General features: G+C 42.1%; 1 protein-coding gene across 1 annotated transcript in view; it reads right to left on the minus strand.

The window, feature by feature from the left end:
- The window catches only part of ABCC4 (ATP binding cassette subfamily C member 4), a 252,668-nt gene that overhangs the window by 71,669 nt on the left and 161,911 nt on the right, over window positions 1–19,088 (minus strand). Inside the window, exon 20 of the mRNA XM_012805020.1 lies at window positions 11,669–11,748. Within this exon, the coding sequence (XP_012660474.1) occupies window positions 11,669–11,748 (80 nt within the window). The remainder of the gene's footprint in view (window positions 1–11,668; window positions 11,749–19,088) is intronic.

A 19,088-nucleotide genomic window follows, 5' to 3' on the forward strand; every position in this document is an offset into this window, starting at 1 on the left:
GGCGGTCTCCTGTCCCTCTCCTACCCAATAAGCCAAATCTAAATTCTTGTGATTGAGACACAGGCTTCCCTGTGACCTGGCCCATCAGTTCTTCTGTAAAGCCTTACCAGCACCTTCACACGCAGCTGTGCTACACTGTGGGGTCCCTGCAAACATCCCCTGCTCCTGGGCTCTCTGCCTTGGCTTCCTGCCATCTGTGCCACATGCTTCCTACATGCAGCTCGGGATTCACTGGGAAGCGAAGCCTTCCACATTGTCCCCTAACAGGGACACTGAAGAAGGTCTCTTAGCTGCTGCGACCTAAACTTGTAGTTGACCAGCTCAGAAATAAAGAACACAACACCTTAAAGTTTTAACTGAAAAACATGTACTGATAGTGTCTCTTGGCCTTTCTTCCATAAATCATACCCATAACAAGGAAAGGAAAGGAAAGGAAAGCTCTCAGTCCAGAATTCTCCAATATTCCTCTAATTCTCCCATCCATACTTGAAATTTGTTAGCAAAAGTTTGGGGGTCTTTTGGTTAAAGTGAAGTCTTAACTATTTCTTTCCAAAGGCTTCCACCTTGTCAAACAACTCTTCCATCTGGCGTTCCTGTTGTATTGGTTTTGATGTTAGGTGCTGTCATTGTATAAATACAAGGAAGAGCAGCATGAACAAGTTTAGGAAAAATCAAAGCTGACTTGGGAGAAGAGTAACAGGGCCATGGACCAGAGCAGATTCCCACCAGGGGCAGTGCACGGTAGGCTCCTTTGAGGAAAACATTATGTAATTCAGGAACAGGTGAAAACGACAGGAGGGATGAAACAAAAAGAGCGGAGACCTTATCAGCAAGGGAAGTAAGAACTTAGTAGTAAAGGCTCATCTTAACCCCTGGGAGTTCAAGGACAAGTTTGGAGTTAATATCTTTCAGCTTCACTCAAATATGTATGAAGATCTGTTAGTGATGTCACTGGGTTCACTGACTTCATCATGAAATCTAAAAACACAAAGCCTCAAAGAACAAATCTGATCCTGAAACACCATCAGGTTTCTATAGGGCAGGTGTGTGGTGAATAAACCTGGGTCCCCCAGCACTGCTGGGCAATAAATTGAAATGGGGCAAGCAAGCCAGGCATCGGGGCTCATGCCTGTAACTCTTAGTACTTTGGGAGGCCAAGATAGGAGGATCACTCGAAGCCAGGAGTTCAAGACCAGCCTGAGCAACATCAAGACCTGTCTCTCTAAAAAAAAATATATACATATATATGTGTGTGTGTGTGTGTGTGTATGTATGTATGTAGTAGCTGAGTGCAATAGTGCACAACTTTAGCCCAGGCTACTCAGGAGGCTGAGGCAGGGGAATAGCTTGGGCTCAGGAGTTTGAGGGTGCATTGAGTTCTCATCAGGACCTAGCACTCTCCTGGCAGAGCAAGAACCTACCTTTAAAAGGAGGGGAGGGGGAGAGGCAGAGGCAGGGTGAAGGGAAAAGGGGGAGGAAGGGGGAAGGTAGTACTGTCATTGTGTAGGTACAAGCATGAGTAGCACGAACAAGTTTAGGAAGAATCACAACTGACTCTGGAAAAGGAATAGCAAGGCCAAGGACCAGAGCAGAGTCCCACCAGGGGCAGTGCAGTGGCAGAATCCTCTGAGAAAAGCATCATGTAATTGAGGAAGAGGAATAGGAATAAGGGAAGGGGGATTGGAAGGGGGGATGGGAAGGGGGAGAGGGAGGGGAAAGGAAAGAGGAAAGGGGTGTAAGTGGAGAGTGAAATGCCGAGAGAAGCCACTCTGGAGCACAGCATGGAACAAGGTGGCCTTCTGTCCACGCCCAAGATGCTGACACAGAAGCTGACAAGACAAAGAGGAGGAATCCTCTGCCGCGAAGACTTTTTCAGAAGTCTACAAATCGCAAAGAAAAATCTGAAAACAAGACCCTTTTTAGGAAACAGCCATGGGCACAGTTCAGAAGACAACCACCACAGGTGTGCACAAGGCCCAACAGATTATTGGCCACGCTGACTGTCAGTAAAGCCCATCAACTGAGAGTAACATCTTAAAGTACACACATGCGCGCACACACACACACACACACACACATCACACATCTCTATTATCCCTTAAAATTACATGATGTGTTGCCGTTCACCTCAAAGCCTTTGGATGGGTCCAACTGCCTTCAGGTTCAACTATAAATTCCTCAGACATGTTCCCGAGACAGGATGAAATGTGGATTCAGAGTCACCGAAAGCCCTACATCAATCATACATTTTAAAAGTAAACAACATTTTCCTCAGTTTATACTTTAAAATGAGCATCAAGCTACTTGATTTGAAGGGTTACTACTGACAATTGAACTGATCCTTAGGGGTATGTATTTATGTATATATACATATAGTAAAGCACTGATAAGCTTTGTTATCTGACATCAAACATATCAGAACTACTTTCACAGAAAGGATCTTATGACCTAGAAAAGAAAATCAGGGGGAGGAGGGTGTTAATATCTTTTATTGGTAGTTTTGGAAAGTATTCAAAATTTAAACTGCTATGTAAACATGCCATTTAATTAAATCATTTGTGTTTTTATTTTTACCTAAAAATGATAGATTTATTCTATGTAGTTTATACATTACAGCATTACGTTTTCTAGAAGGAATGCATTTCTAATACACAGTATTAGTATAGTACAGAATCATCTCTTATCCATGGAGTTTTGATATAAAGTTAATTCAGATTTTTTAACAAAACCTGGAGTACTGTCGGGCGTGGTGGCTCAAGCCTGTAATCCCAGCACTCTGGGAGGCCGAGGCAGGTGGACTGCTTCAGCTTGGAAGATTGAGACCAGTCTGAACAAGAGCGAGATCCCAGCACCCACCCCGTCTCTAAAACAAAGAAAAATAGCCTGGAGTTGCAGCGGGTGCCTTTAGTCCCAGCTACTTAGGAGGCTGAGGCAAGAGGATTCCTTGAGCCCAGGAGTTTGAAGTTGCTGTGAGCTATGATGTCACAACACTCTACCCCGGGTGACAGAATGAGACTTTGTCTCAAAAAACCAAAACCAAAAGAACAGGAGAAATATGCATTTCCTTTTGCTGCAGCCAATTCCTCTTCCTTGTTTATACAGCACTACTACAGAGTCTTATCCCAAGCAAGTATGCGGCAAAATACTGTACCCGTAATATGACATCCTCTCCCTCCTGAGCTTGCTGGCGCTAATACCTAAATCATAGTCATGATTTGTCCAGCACCCTGGTTTGAAACCAAGCTTAACACAAAAGTCAAGGAAAAAGGTTTTAGATCATGGTAGTTGTTAGATGTAGAAATTTAAAAATCTACCCAAAATGTCTAAAAGTATTCTGGGAGAAGAAAAAGACGTTTGTCTTACCTTTGATTCTAAACACAGAGACAAATGAAAGGCCAGTACCACAATTTCAAAAAGGTTTGTATTGAAAACAACACGGGTCATGTTTTATGAACACTTGCATGACACTTGATGAGGGGGACAATGGGCACTAGGTAATGAAAAATGTAACTAACATTAAAGACTCCCCCTGGGGATTCCCTCAGTGAGAATACTCTGGTGTAATCAAAACACAGGAACCTGCCCCCAGACTGTCTTTGCATCTTATTTTTCAAACTCAATGTCACCTCCTCCCTGACCACCTTCATCCAAATGGTCTCCCCATCCACTCGAGAACACTGTCGCTTGCTGAAGGCGCTAGCAGTATTCCAGCTGCGCTGCTCATCTGCCCGCATGCCTCTCCTGCATTAGAATATCAATTCCTGGAAACCAATACCAGTTCCCTGATCGATACTTCTACATCCCAGGAAGTGCCTGGCAGATAGGAAACACTCAGTGAATACTGGCTGACTCAGTGGCTATGGGTGTAGTTTAAGTGAGATGAGGCACGTGAAATATGCCCAGCACTGTCCTTGCCCGGCGTCCTATGATCCCTTCTTTCATGTAGGACATGGATTGTCTTATTGCAGAAAGGAGTGGCTGAGAAAGCGTCACCAGCGGGGAAGAGAGGAAACATTTGAGGATGCGCTAAGGTGCGCAAACACATACATGTGCACACGGAGGGCACCAACCAGAGCAAGCACACAATTTCTTTCTAGGGAGTGGAGAGAGATTAGATTTTAAGGGCTAAAAAATCTAACTGGATTTTGCTATAAGTCCTTTGTTAATGGAAATCACGCAAGCAAAGGAAAACAAATCTATTCGGATATATTCTAAGACAGGGCAGCACCTGTGAGAAGAGGGTCCAGCGTCCCTGCTCCAGGCCTGGGTGTTCACAGCTGGCCTCAGAGGAAGCCGGGATCTGACTATGATTACCCCTTAGAGAGACTCCCCCTTCCAGGACATACTAAACTCTCTGGTTCAGGGGACAAAATATAATGAAATAGTGAAATCAGCAAAGACGCTGGCATTTTCAAGCAAAGAACGAGGGTATTTGCTGATTTCAGAGGACTGCGGGCAGGTTAATCTCTAAATCCCAGGATTCCTGAGGCAGAGGCAGAAGAAATAAAGAAATAGCAGCAGCCAGGTCCTTCTTCGTAATGACGACACACTACATAAATTATCTGAGGTTTCACGGAAGGGCCTGAGAACGAATTAGCTGAGGAAAAGAATACGGAATAAACACATCAGAAGTGACACCAGTGAAAATGATCAAGTGCGTTCCGGGTTTCTCAAGTGTACCCAGGGTGAGCGGAATCCCGCAGAGAGTCAGAACGCCCAAGATGGGCTTTAAAAACAGAAACAAACAAAACACCTGCCCGCCAGCTCCTGCCCCATCTCGTCCCCACTCACAACTGACGACAGGAAAGAGTGGTGACAAGTGGGAGCTTCAGGCACCACTCGGCCCCACTGCCCACAGGGCCTGGTTCTTCCAAACTCCTGGACAAGGCTCCCCAAGAGCCTTTCAACCTCCCGGATTTCATCAGTGGCTCAAACTCCTGAGGGAAAGAATTTTTGGATGTCTTGGGGGGACGCCCCGGTATACCCCAGTGTATCTGAGGCCCTTCTCTCTCATCCCATGGTTGCTGAGAGGAGGCAAGGATGCAGCCTTCCACCCTCATCCTCCACTCTGGACCTCACTCCTTCCTCTAAACACATGTAAATCCCCCGACAGGCGCCAGACAGGTGCTGCACACTGCGATGTTTCTGATGGGACTCTCTCCTCTCTGAGTCAAACTCCTTCAGAGTGCCGCCTCTGCCCTCACCTCCCTTCCTCCAGCTGCTGGCCCTGGGCTCCTCTGCCCTCACCTCCCTTCCTCCAGCTGCTGGCCCTGGGCTCCTCTGCCCTCACCTCCCTTCCTCCAGCTGCTGGCCCTGGGCTCCTCTTTGCTTCCACCTGCTTCTGCTGCTCACTTGGCACCTCCCCGTCGCCAGATGGAAGGGACAACTTTCCTCCTACGCTTCTCTTCCTTTGCTGTCCCCAACACATATCTTCCTTCTCTTCCTGACTGTTCATTCTTGGGTCAGGCACGCTCTTTTCTTTCTCTATAAATACCAAAGTTTCCATAAGTTCTCACCATGGCCCCTAAAAATGCTTCATTCTCTCTGGGAAACTTGGTGCATCTTCACAGAAGCAAATACCACCTGCTGGGTGAAGCATACACCAGCTCTACACTCACCCCAACTCTCTCTCCTCAACACCAGACTCTTATTTCCAACTACCTACAGGACACTTCCTCCTGGAAGTCCCATAACTTCCAAGGTAACTAAAAGAGGCAAAGTGGGATTGGGAAGTTGCCTCGGGCTAAAGCTTTAAGCGCTATCCTACCCGGCATCCCTTCTGCCACCCCTCATCACCCCACACAGTAGTAGCTGACTTGCTCTGTGCCTCGTGGAAGACAGGAATTCCATCCCAGCACCACATCCCCAAGTCCGGCACGGAGCCTGGGACACCAGAGACACTCGACAGATACTTCTTGGGTAAATAAAGATAGAGGCTCTTTTTCACCTCTGCGTACCCAACACATGGGAGGAGCTCGACAGCAGATGGGTGAAAATAATCAAAAGAAAGGCATGTAGGCTCGGCGCCTGTGGCTCAAGTGGCTAAGGCGCCAGCCATATACACCTAAGGTGGCGGGTTCGAATCCAGCCTGAACCCACCACACAACAATGACGGCTGCGACCAAAAAATAGCCGGGCGTTGTGGCGGGCCCCTGTGGTCCCTACTTGGGAGGCTGAGGCAGGAGACTCACTTGAGCCCAGGAGTTGGAGGTTGCTGTGAGCTGTGATGCCACAGCACTCTACCCAGGGGGACAGCTTGAGGCTCTGTCTCAAAAAAAACAAAAAAAAGAAAGGCATGTTATAGTAAAGAGAAATACTAGAAAGAATTACAGAGTCTTTCAGTATCATAGGTTTATAGTAGAAACAATATTTCCCTTATGTGAGAAGCTTCAAGGTTTACTATCCTATATGTACCTGCAAATAAGTCAGAAAACAGCACAGCTGCTCAAGCATTACAAACTTATTTATATTGTTAAGATCTAATTCTAATCATTAATATAGTTACATTTTTTATTAATACTGTTAACATAATACAAATAGTATATAGAGTCTATATCTATGAACTAATCCAATAACTGCTTTAGGAAAATGGGGGGGGGGTGCTAGATTCAGGCTGCTGAATACCTTCATCAGGTATTTATCCTGATATTAGGAAGTCATCAAACACTTAACAATGTGAATTTTGATCACCATCTTTCTTGGTTTACCCAAATACGTGAAGATTGGAAAGCCCAATTCCCTATTCAAAGGACACAAAGTCTAGGTGAATTATTTGTTATTTGTATTTTGATTAATATTTTCATAGATATTTTAGTTTAAATCTATTGATATCTTAAATCTCAGCTCTGTTAACAGTCAGAGCTGTTATGATTTTTGAAGAAAGTAAACAAACAAAACATGTCTGAACACCTTATAAGCCAGATGTGCACTGCCAGGGGTAGCTGACTTATCTGATCAGCCCATGGCAACCATAAGATACTACGTAACCAAGCGGTGCCTGTGGCTCAAAGGAGCAGGGCGCTGGCCCCATATACCAGAGGTGGCAGTTTCAAACCCAGCCCTGGCCAAAACTGCTAAAAAAAAAAAAAAAAAAAAAAAGATACTACGTAACCTACAGACTATTATTTTATTCTCTATTACTATTTGTTTTCAATGACATTCTTGTTACTTATGACATATTAAAAAAATTTCTTCAATTCTAGCCTACCCTGCCAAACAGCCTAGTCATTTAAAAACTCACCCCCCCCCCACCCCGTGCCAACTTGGGCTTCAACGTCCTACCAACAGTACCCTCACCTCCCCTCTGTGTCGAGAGAGAGCAGCAGTGAAGGACGCCCAGTCTCAAAATTGGCTGTGTCACTGTTTCCTATTAGCATGGATACCAGTATAAAGACAGGCAAACGAAAACCCACAAATATAATCTTCTGTTGAAGTCCGAGAGACCAATTAGGTAAATAACCTCTACCTGGCCAGCAAATTTTCTCACGTTGTTTGCGATTTTCCTTATCTCAGCCATTTCATCAGCAGAACCCTAAAATCTGTCCCTGACTTCTGACTGGCTTGGGCAGAGCCTACACTCCAGACAGACGCTGGAAACAGAGGGCAGGGGGAGGCCACGGTGGGTCTCTCCCCTCCTGGACTCAGCACCAGACTCTATTGGAAACAATTCCGTTCTAACCCAATGGTCCACAGTTCTGAACTCTAACTTATAAAACCAACAAAACTATTATTATTTTAAAGAAAAGGCAACCAAACATGCAAGGACTGGATTAAAAAGTTCACATGGATAAGTGTAATTACAGTCTTTATTCCTATAGCTGTTCAATTTTTAATTCTCCAGAAAAGCACAACCATGTGTGTATCTTTTATAAAAAACAAAAAAACAAAAAAAAACCATTAGCATGGCAATCTCAGTCTGAACATTCTGATAAATGGAAAGATTAAATCTTCATAAAGATATCTCAGCTCTTGCTGGATTTTGATGGTATTTGTTACTACACCTCCTTCCAAGTTCTCTGTGGGTCTGTACACATCCCCTACAGGTGGTATGCGGCTGCCCCCCAGATCAGTGACAGCTTCATCTCCTGCTGGACAACACCAAGGGGAACTTCCTCACAATTCCCAGTCCTTTTAAACTCAACTGCTTCCATCAACCTCAGCTGCTGGGTTAAGAAGACTGCACTTCCTGTGAGTTTCCCCAGATGGGAGGAAGTGAGAGTCATCCTGATTATTATTCATAGAATCTGAAGAGAGGCATTAAAACAGATGGAGGGTGCCCTGATGTCAGCAGCAGGATTTACTAATGGCACTCAAAACAAAGGCAGGCAGGAAATTTTCTACTATCTCAGTTTTAAAAGGCAGCCTTTGATGACCTGATGAGCTAGTCAAGAGGTCTAATGGTCAACTCCATCTGAGATGCCCATCTGAGATGAAGAGGGTCCAGTCACCTGTCACTATCAGCCAATTTGCAGAAAAGGGATAGGTCCACCAAACTTTATTTGTCAGAAGGTTGGCAATTCTAGAGAACAGGGAGAGTAACCTCTCCAAGACTGTTCTGTTCTTCCATTTCCAAAATTACAGTTTTATACATTAAAGTTCAAGTAAAAGCCAGGCTAACCCTTATCTTAAACAATAATCAGGACAACCCATGACCCATATAAACAATAATCAGCATGACCCATGACCCAAAACAACATTCCAAATCAAAAGTTAATCTCCTAAATCAACTGCCCTAAAATACTCAAGATATACACTTTCAATTTAAAACAACAAGAATGGGAGACGTGAGGTAAAGGCCAGGCAGGACCTAAACCGCCCAGACCAGCTGCGTCATGTGGGCCCTGGCCTGACCGACTCCATCTTCTGTTCACCACATGTGCTTTCAAGAGGGGTCTGTTATTCACACAGATAACATTCAGGCAACCTGCAAGGTTTACCTAACCGCTACTCACATTTTTCAAATCTATTGGAAGACTGAGTCAAAGTAGATACAATTTCCTTCGAAAAAGAATCCTGCCCTGTCAAAAAAGAGATCAACTACTTAAGCAAAGCCCTTGAGGTGAGCCAAGCTGATTGTCATTTTGACCTTGCTTCCATCTAACTCAGGAGACTGCTTAGAAATGTACTGAGCAACCCCTCACTCGGCTCAGCTAGCAGAGCTAATAGACTTCTAATTAATTTCCAGAAGATTGCTGTTATAACTAACAGGTTTTAAACATTTGGTTGATTGGGGAAAATGAATTGAATATAATGTATTTGATTTGGAAAATTAGTTTTCATTCTATGTGCTTACCATAATAGTGTTTATTTTAAGTTGACATGATTCCATTAAGAGTCCCAGAACACCACTGGGTTGTTTTCATACTTAGAGAGTCCTATGCAACTTAAGAAAAAAAAAATCAATTTACATTTAGATTTTTGTTGTCCTTTATTGGAGGGCAGGTTAAGTTCATTTTTGTGGCTTTAATAAAAATCTTCACTTGCTAATATAGCAACAGCACAAATACTTCAAAATGATCTCAGTGATATCACAGTCAAAAGCCCACTCATCGAATGCAAATCCTCTCGGGAAAGGCTCTGCTCACAAAGTAAGATGAACCAGTTACTGCATTGTTTATGAAGTTTCACTTGATTCCTCCTGACAACCATTTAAACAATGAGTGTTGGGAAATGTCCCTCAAAGAATCTACAACAATGGCAGGGATCAGAGCTTTTATATTTAGCTAATACTATTTTTAAAAGGAGAAAAATATTTCTTCCTGAAGGGATTATGGGGAGCCTTATTAAAGACACCTGCAAACAAAAACAAGTGACAATAGACCTTTATCATAATTGATAACTGAGTTATCCTTTATATAATATAAAATTCCTTTCTGGGAAACGCTATGATCAACATTAAGATTTAACCTTTGCTATAGATTTAAGAAATCAGCTAACTGGGACCAGCAGTGTTCCAGAATGATATGTTTACCAAGATCATGAGAGTGGATAATACAAAAGACCCTTGTCTCTCTGGTGAAACGGAAGAACAATGAGACTAGAATTTTCTCTCCTGCTGCTGAGAATGTTTTATATTGAAATCAAGTAGCATCTATCCCTGTCCCTCCGTACAAAAACAGGAGAGGTTCTAATTATGATGGCTCATTCTGCTAAGCACACAGTGGGCCAGCCGCTCACGTCGCAAAGAAAAAGAACTTTCCACAAAATCTTCTCGAAGTCATTAACAATCAGCGTCAAAATGTGGATTTACAGTCATCTGCATTCTGTGAAAACCATAAACCTGTTTTGGAGAAAGACTGCTTCTGGGGTAAATCACATAGCTAAACTCAGCAGGACACATTGTGGAAACAAGTTTGCAGCAGCAAAAATAAATAAATAAATACAGTTTTAAAAAATTTGTCAGAGGCCTTTGTTTGCAATAAAAATACCTGCCTGTGAGTCTCAGCTTCCTTCAGTCACTGCCTTTGCCCAATGGGCTACTGTTTGCATATCATCCCTGCTCCTTCTCTATACAACTAACAGGAATTCCTGTAATCATTTCAGGCCTAGGACTGATTTTTCTGACACAGCTAATTTTGCACCTTAAGTAATGTGGCTCCTTTTATCACAGCAGCTCAGAGGAGACCTAAAGATTTAACATGAGGAGCATTTGAGCACTGGAAAATAAAACGGTAGGGAACACGGATCCCAATGTTAGCATTTCAACTTCTCAGCCTTAAATTCAGTTCACGATTGAAACTAGTATAAACCAGAACTCAAGGAAAGTCAAAAAGGTTCAAATTCATGACGTTGTGTGCAGCCTTTGGTAGACACATTTCCAAAATAAACAGCTGGGGAAAAAAGAAAGTTCCCCAGCCAGAATCAATGAAATATAGACAGAATTAAACAAGGGGAGGGGGAGCAAAACCCACACGTGTAACAATAATGAACGAGATGAGAGATGAGATGACCCAACATTATTCTTTAGAACCTCAAGTTCACAGAGGACACAAATGCTTTAAAGAAAGTATGTCTCTGGGATTGTTGGGGTTTTATTTGTTAAACAGACAGCTTAAGACTTTGAGCAATCAATGTGTGTGTGAAAAGAAAAGCTGAGAAAAAAATGAAAAAGACATTTTCTGAGATGACTTTGATCTGTACTCAAATTGGCTTAACCGTCCCTGCCTTTAAAGTCTTTGTATCTGCAATAACTGCTCACTATTGTCCTTGTTAACAAAGTATTATTTTCACCTTATTATTACTAATCTCTTCTTTGTAAGTAACCACACCTGGTTTTATCCCCTCAAAAAAGGTGAGGTAAATATTTGCTCTTTGTGGTAATACAATGCATAATTTAATTAATCTAGGCTATCTTTCCGTGAGAGGTGATTGTTTCTGTATTATGAAATCTGTTCACAGTAAAGCGAAATCCCTGCCAGATCCCTGGGAGGCAGACGGGAGAGCCACTTACCTAGCAAGTAGCTGCTGCCCGAGTGTGGCCACTCCCACACACGGGCGATTACTCACGCTCACTTTGCCTCCCAATCACAACCACACCTTTCTTTGACAAACATGGCCTTTCACTAAGTTAACATTACACATTGAGAAACCCCACTCCCAATCCCCATGAAAAGGACTTAAAAAAAGTAAGAACTTCAACTGTCCGTGTGTAAGGACTTGTTCATGTTACCTGGATGAAATCTAAAAATGTCATAGGCAGCAAATCGTCCAAATGTCCGATGTCTTTGGAGAAACGATTTAAAATTCTTCCTGCAAGAACAGGATATGAAAAATTACTCATTTCCCCAGATATGCCCTTTAAGAGAAACAATCCACAAAACAAATCAAAACAATATTTTCATTGCATATGTGTTTAATATATGATGCATTTATATGAAATAAGCTGATGTCAGTGGTAGTAAAGACAAAGAAAATGGGATGGTACCTCAAGAGGAACAAAAATACCACCAAGTGGCAGTGGGCAGACAGTTAAATGTGGCCCACATCTTGTAAAGAATAGGTGGGGACAGTATAGGAAAGGTTTGGTGTGTTCTAGAATATTTCCCCCTCTTTAGATCACACCTAGGACTTAAATCTAAACACAGAGTAGGTAGATGAACCATTGCATATTACACAAAGCAGGGGTCCTCAAACCTTTTAAACAGGGGGCCAGTTCCCTGTCCCTCAGACCATTGGAGGGCCAGACTGCGGGGCCCCGGGACAAGTCGGCTGCTAAGCAGGACAGGCAGTGGTGGCAAAACACCCGGCAGACCGGATAAATGTCCTAGGCGGGCTGCATGTGGCCTGCAGGCCATAGTTAGAGGATGCCTGACATAAAGTATCCTACACATTTCACTAATTTTGCTTTAATTATCAGAATTTATTTTGTTAAGTGGTATACTACAGGATAGTAATTTGTGTCCCCTACACTCCCCAAGTGGAAAGGAACCTGTACTTATTAAAAAACAACTGGAAACTTATTTTTTACTTCTTTATTTTTGAGACAGAGTCTCACTCTGTCGCCCTGGCTAGAGTGTTATGGTGTCGTCATAGCTCACAGCAACCTGAAACTCTTGGGTTCAAGTGATCCTCACCCTAGGCCTTCGAAGTAGCTGGGACTGCATGTCCTGCTACATCACCCAAGGAGTTTTTCTATTTTTAGTAGAGACAGGGGTCCAGAACTCCTGAGCTCAGGCCATCTGCTCACCTTGGCCTCCCAGAGTGCTAGGGTTACAGGCATGAGCCACTGCAACCAGCCGGAATCTCACATTTTTAGGAAAACTCAAATATCCTGAGATTTCCAAGCCATGAGTTTACTACTGGGGTAAAAAACTCATTATTTTTCACAAGTGTACCAAGAGTGACAAACATAAGCCTTTTCTTAAACACCTAAGAAGAGGGAGGTACACAGGAAAACAGAAATATTACTTAGCCATTAAAGGCCACTCTTCATCATCAGTTTTATTTCCCCTCTCAGAATCCGAGAAAACAAACAGGATGTCACAAAGGCCTGAGAAACATTAGATCAGAGCTGGTCCCTAACAAGTATCTGAGACACACACACACACATGCACAGAGAGTCCGTTCTGATGCAGAGCCTCCCTTCACAGCGAGGCTCCACTGAACCATGCGGGGTCAGAGGCTGAGGACTGAGCTGCCTCTGCAGTCCTCCCGAGGCCTTGGGCTCAGCCCAGAGGTACAGGGTGTGCAGGTCAGAGCTGGGCCTCAATTTTCCTGTCTCAAGCTGAGGACATGCGGGCTCCAGGAAGTGTCATTAGATGATATCTCTGGCAGGTCCGGTGACAACTTTTCTGAGACTCTAATGACACTTCCTTTAGAGGATTGTCCCGTGGATTAAATGGGCTCATGCCTGTGAAAGAACACAGTCACACTCCCAGGTACTTTTTAACAGGTGCTCAAAAATAAAACAAACAAGAGGTGAGATAATGACTGTTCCCCACAGTTTCCCCAGCACAGCCACCAGGGAGGAAGGGCGTCTTGTTCAAATGCAGATTCTGATTCAGCTGCTCTGGGGTGGAGCCAGAGTCTGCCGCCTGGGGGCCCCTTCTGCTGTTTCCCAGACTCCCTCTGCAAGGGCAGGGATTAGGTTCTTATTTAATCAGTTGTGGTTAAGGAACATTAAAATGAGATGGGTAATTCTTCCACATCTTCTCAGGAATTTTGTGGCCTGTTAAGTTATTTTTCTACGTTCTCAAAGTATAATACCAAAACAAGAAAAATACATGTTAAAAAGTATCAAAGACATAATTAAAATGGTTGCTGTTTCTGTAATACTGGAAAAGTTGATAAATTTTTAATGTTGCCGAAATTTAGAAACAGTACAAATACATAAGATTGGGAATCTTGAAGTCGAAAAGACTTAGGGTAGGCAAACCATAACGTACAAGGAAAATACAAACAAATGAGAAAGGCCATGTCCTCACACAGCTAGTCCAACAACCCAACTGAACGTCAAAGATCACCCGAAACCTAACGGATCCAAGATCACCCGAAACCTAACCTCTCATTCCCTGATGAGCTGAGCACATAAAAAGTGGGATTAAAAGTTCAATAGGTACTTCTTTCCTCTATGAAGCAAGAGAATAACTGGTGATTGCAGAAAGAGTATTTTCAGCAGGGTTTGTGAAAGCCTGTCCCAATCAGTACAGTGACTTTAACTTCACAGTCATTTTCCCAGAGGTACCCAAATGGAACCCTTATGATGAATTCCATGGACATCACCTCTTCATCCAAATGGCATTTGCTGTCCTGTGGGTTATCTCCAGGGAGGTAGGGAGAGGAGGACTTGTAATTTCCTGGGGGAGCCCAACCCATCCTGGGACTGGTCTGTTACCCAGGGCTTGCTTAACACTGCCCAGAACCCTGCCTTCCAGGAACACCTACCCATTATTGCTTATTCTGCATTTACAACCACACAAAGTGATCTAATTTCTCTTGACATGACAGCTCCTCAAATACTTAAAGTTAATGATAGGCTTTCCAGACTTCTCACAAGCAACTGCGCCTGGGATGCCTCAATTACCCCTTATAAGACACATTGTCCTGTGCTGGCCATCGGCTCAGCACAAAGTCAGGTAGCCAGTCTCATTTGATGCCTGATGCCCAGGATTAAAATCAATAGCCCAGGTGCTGTCTGTACACCTCATGTGCAGTGGTAACACCATCTCCCCACTTCTGCACAGAGCATATCCAATGACAAAGCCCATAATTGCAGTGAATTCCACAGCCAGCTCATATTTTGGACCAACACTGCATGCAAATCCACATCACTCCAATCCTGCACTGTACAGATGGATTTGGGGAAATAACTGGGCAATATGGATACCCAACTCTGAGAGTGCATCCCTGCTGACCCAAACTGTGCGCTTCTCGGAAACACCCCAAGGTGCTGATGAGTAGTTAGTTCAATGTGGCATGATCTGGAAACTCAGAAGCAGAAAACCACCTAAATGTCCGAAATGGGCCTATAATGTGTTGTGGGTCCTTTAAACTTCTTAATTTCCTAGACTTATTATGTATTATTAGTGCAAAAAAGTCAAGTGTGGAGGAGAAAAGAGAAAAATTGAGAGGTAGGATAAAGAAAGACAGAGTTTCCCCAAAGTCCGTAATATGAAACCAGGGTCCTCCTGACTGGTCTGGTTCACATTTTTCTCTCTCATCCACAAGACAGAATACTACAGAAGACAGTTACTGAAATTCTTGTCAAAATACAAACTCAAAAGAGAACAGTGTTTTACAAACTGATTCTAGAATCTAATCTAAAGTTATTGTCACCTCGAGAATTCTGACAACTCTCCCAGAGCCAAGATTCCTCAGCCTGTTTATGACCAAGACATGATTTACAACCTGGAAATTGGTACATCTAGTCTAAGACTTATTCTCTGTTTAAAAAATGTATATCTATACATATAAAAATATTGAGATATATTTGACATGTCATAAAACCTACCCATTTTAGGTATACAATTCAATAAAATTTGGTAACTTCACTGAGTAATGCAGTCGCCACCAAGAATAAATTTCAAGACCTTTTTATCCCTCCAATAAAATCCCACATGCTACCCCCTGAACCCAATCCCAACTTTAGGCAACCATAAATCTACTCTGTCTCTATCAATTTGCCTTTTCAAAACCTTTCATATAAATGGAGTTATATAATATGTGGTCTCTCATGCCTGGCTTCTTCACTTAGCCCATCACTTATAAAGTTTATCTAAAATGTCACACAGGTCAGCAGTTCCTTCCTTTTCAGCCCCATTCTTTTTTTTTAAAAAATAATTTTCTTTTTATTATTTTTCATTAAATCATAACTTTGTACATTGATGCATTTATGGGGTTCAGGGTACTGCTTTGATATATGCTGGGAAATGCTTACACTGAACTAACACATCCATCACAATTATACTCATTTCTTAATAGTTTTGAAAGGTACCATCGCATCATGCTCATTAGGTGAGGTCCCCCCAAATACACTCCCTCCTCCCATATCCCCCTTCCCTTCAATTCTCTCTCCTCTTCCCTTCTACTTTCTTGACTATATAACTTTCTTGGTTATATATTGATTTCATAGTAGTATTGAGTACATTGGATACTTTTCCCCCCATTCTTGAGATACTTTACTAAGAAGAATATGTTCCAGCTCCATCCAGGTAAACATAAAAAATGTGAAGTCTCCATCTTTTTTATGGCCGTGTAGTATTCCATGGTGTACATATACCACAATTGGTTAATCCATTCATGGGTCGATGGGCACTTGGGCTGTTTCCATGTCTTGGCTATCATGAATTGGGCTGCAATAAACATTCTGGTGCCTATGTCTTTGTTGTAAAATAGTTTTTGATCAGCTGGGTACCTAGTACAGGAATGGCAGGATAAAATGGTAGGTCTACTTTTAGTTCCTTTTTCTTTGGAGTTTAGTTCCAAACTTCTTTCCAAAAAGTTAGTATTAGCTTGCATTCCCACCAGCAGTATAGAAACGTTCCCTTTTGTCCACATCCACGCCAGCATCTGTAGTTTTGGGATTTTGTGACGTGGGCTAATCTTACTGGAGTTAGATGATATCTCAGAGTTGTTTTGAGTTGCATTTTTCTGATGATTAAGGATGATGAGCATTTCTTCATGTGTTTGTAGGCCATGTGCCTGTCTCCATCAGAGAAGTTTCTGTTCAAGTCTCTTGCCCACATAGAAATGGGGTTATCTGTTCTTTTCTTAATGATTAATTTGAGTTCTCTGTAGATTCTAGTTATCAGACCTTGTCAGAAGCATAACCTGAAAAAAATCTCTCACTCTGAAGGTTGTCTGTTTGCTTTATACTATGCTTCTGGCTGTGCAAAAGCTTTTTAGTTTGATCAGATCTCAGTAACGTATTTTTGGTGTTGCATAGGAGGTCATCCTCATAAAATATTCTCCTAGGCAAATTTCTTCAAGTGTTTTCCCCGCACTCTCTTCTAGTATTTTTATAGTTTCATGTCTTAAGTTTAGATCTTTTATCCAGTGAGAATCAATTTTTGTTAATGGTGAAAGGTGGAGGACCAGTTTCAGTCTTCTACAGGTTGCCAGTCAGTTCACCCAGCACCATTTGTAAAATAGGGAGTCTTTCCCCCACTGAATATTTTTGACTGGCTTATCAAAGATCAAATGACAATAAGTAGCTGGGTTCATCTCTTGAGTTTTTATTCTGTTCCATAAATCTACTGCTCTGTTTTTGTGCCAGTACCATGCTGTTTTGATCACTATAGATTTATAATATAGCCTAAAGTCTGGTAATGTGACACCTATTGATTTGTTCTTATTTCTGAGTAACGTATTTGCTATTCAAAGTTTTTTCTGATTCCATATAAAATGAAGTACTATTTTTTCAAGTTCTTTAAAGTATGACACTGGTGTTTTAATAGGAATTGCATTAAATCTATAGATTGCTTTGGGTAGTATGGACATTTTAACAATGTTGATTCTTCCCAGCCATGAGCATGGTATGTTTTTCCTTTTGTTAACATCTTCAGCTATTTCTTTTCTCAAGAGTTTCATAGTTCTCTTTATAGAGAGTAACATCCTTTGTTAGGTAAATTCCCAGATATTTCATCATCTTTGGCACTATTGTAAAAGGAATACAGTCCTTGACTGTTTTTACAGCTTGACTATTATTGGCATATATAAAGCAACTGACCTGTAAGCATTGAATTTGTATCCTGAGACACTGCTGTATTCCTTGATCTCTTCTAAGAGTTTTGAAGTTGAGTCCCTGGATTTATAGGATCAGATCTTCAGTGAAGAGTGAGAGTTTGATTTCCTCTGACCCTATTTGTATGCCCTTGATCACCGTCTCTTGCCCGACTGTGATAGCTAAGACTTCCATTACTATGTTGAATAGCAGTGGAGACAGTGGGCATCCTTGCCATGTTCCTTACCTGAGTGGAAATGTTTTCAATTTTATACCATTCAATACGATATTGGCTGTGAGTATGCTATAGAAGGCCTCTATCAGTTTAAGAAATGTCCCTTCTATCCCTTCTATTTTCTGATCATGAAAGGATGTTGGATATTATCAAAGACTTTTTCTGCATCAATTGAGAGAATCATACGGTCTTTGTTTTTTATTTTATTGATGTGATGCATTAGATTTATAGATTTGCATATGTTGAACCAATCCTATAATCCTAGAATAAAACCAGCTTGATTATAGTGTATAATTTTTTTGAGGTGTTGCTAGATTCTGTTTGCTAAGATCTTATTGAATATTTTTGCATTGATATTCATTGATGATATTGAATTATCATTCATTGATGATAATTTTCTTTCTTTGTTGGATCCTTTCCGGGTTTAGGTATATCAGGGTGATATTTGCTTCATAGAATGTGTTGGAAAGTATTTCTTCTTTTCTATGCTTTGGAAAATGTTGTATAATATAGGTACTAGCTCCTCTTGAAAGGTTTGATAGAATTTGGATGTGAAGCCATCTGGTCCCGGACTTTTCTTTTTTGGGAGATTCGTATTACTGATGCTATTTCAGTGACTATTAATATAGGTCTATTCAAGATTTCTAATTCTTTCTGGTTGAGTCTAAGAAGGTGGCGTGCTTCCAGGTATTGGGCTCAGTTCTTTACCGTGCAAATAGTATAAGGCACTACAGACCTATTGGGCCGTGCCACACCTGACATTGAAGTGTTTAGTGAACTCTTCAAGATCATAAGCTATCTATATGTATCCACATTTATCTTCACTGATGGTCCTATAACCTAATTTTTAAGATAAGAATTGGCCTTTAGTTTGACATCCCTGCCGCAAGTTAGAAGCCAAGAGCGCTGAGTTTGGGCTGAGAATCATGCTCTCAGGAGCCCCACAGCTGGTTCGTGGCATGTTAAACAGGCAGCAGGAGGGACACAAACAAGAACCATCATCCTGCTGGGCCTAGTGGGTCACATCTGTAATTCTAGCATTCTGGGAGGCCAAGGCGGGTAGATCACCTGAGCTCAGGAGTTGGAGACCAGCTTGAGTAAGAGAGAGACCCCTATCTTTACTAAAAATAGAAAAACTAGCCGGTGTGGTGGCGGGCATCTGTGGTTCCAACTACTTGGGAGGCTGAGGCAAAA

Source organism: Otolemur garnettii, unplaced genomic scaffold (genome assembly GCF_000181295.1).
Source record: "Otolemur garnettii isolate 467f Iridium unplaced genomic scaffold, OtoGar3 scaffold00034, whole genome shotgun sequence".
In the NCBI taxonomy this organism is placed as follows: domain Eukaryota; kingdom Metazoa; phylum Chordata; class Mammalia; order Primates; family Galagidae; genus Otolemur; species Otolemur garnettii.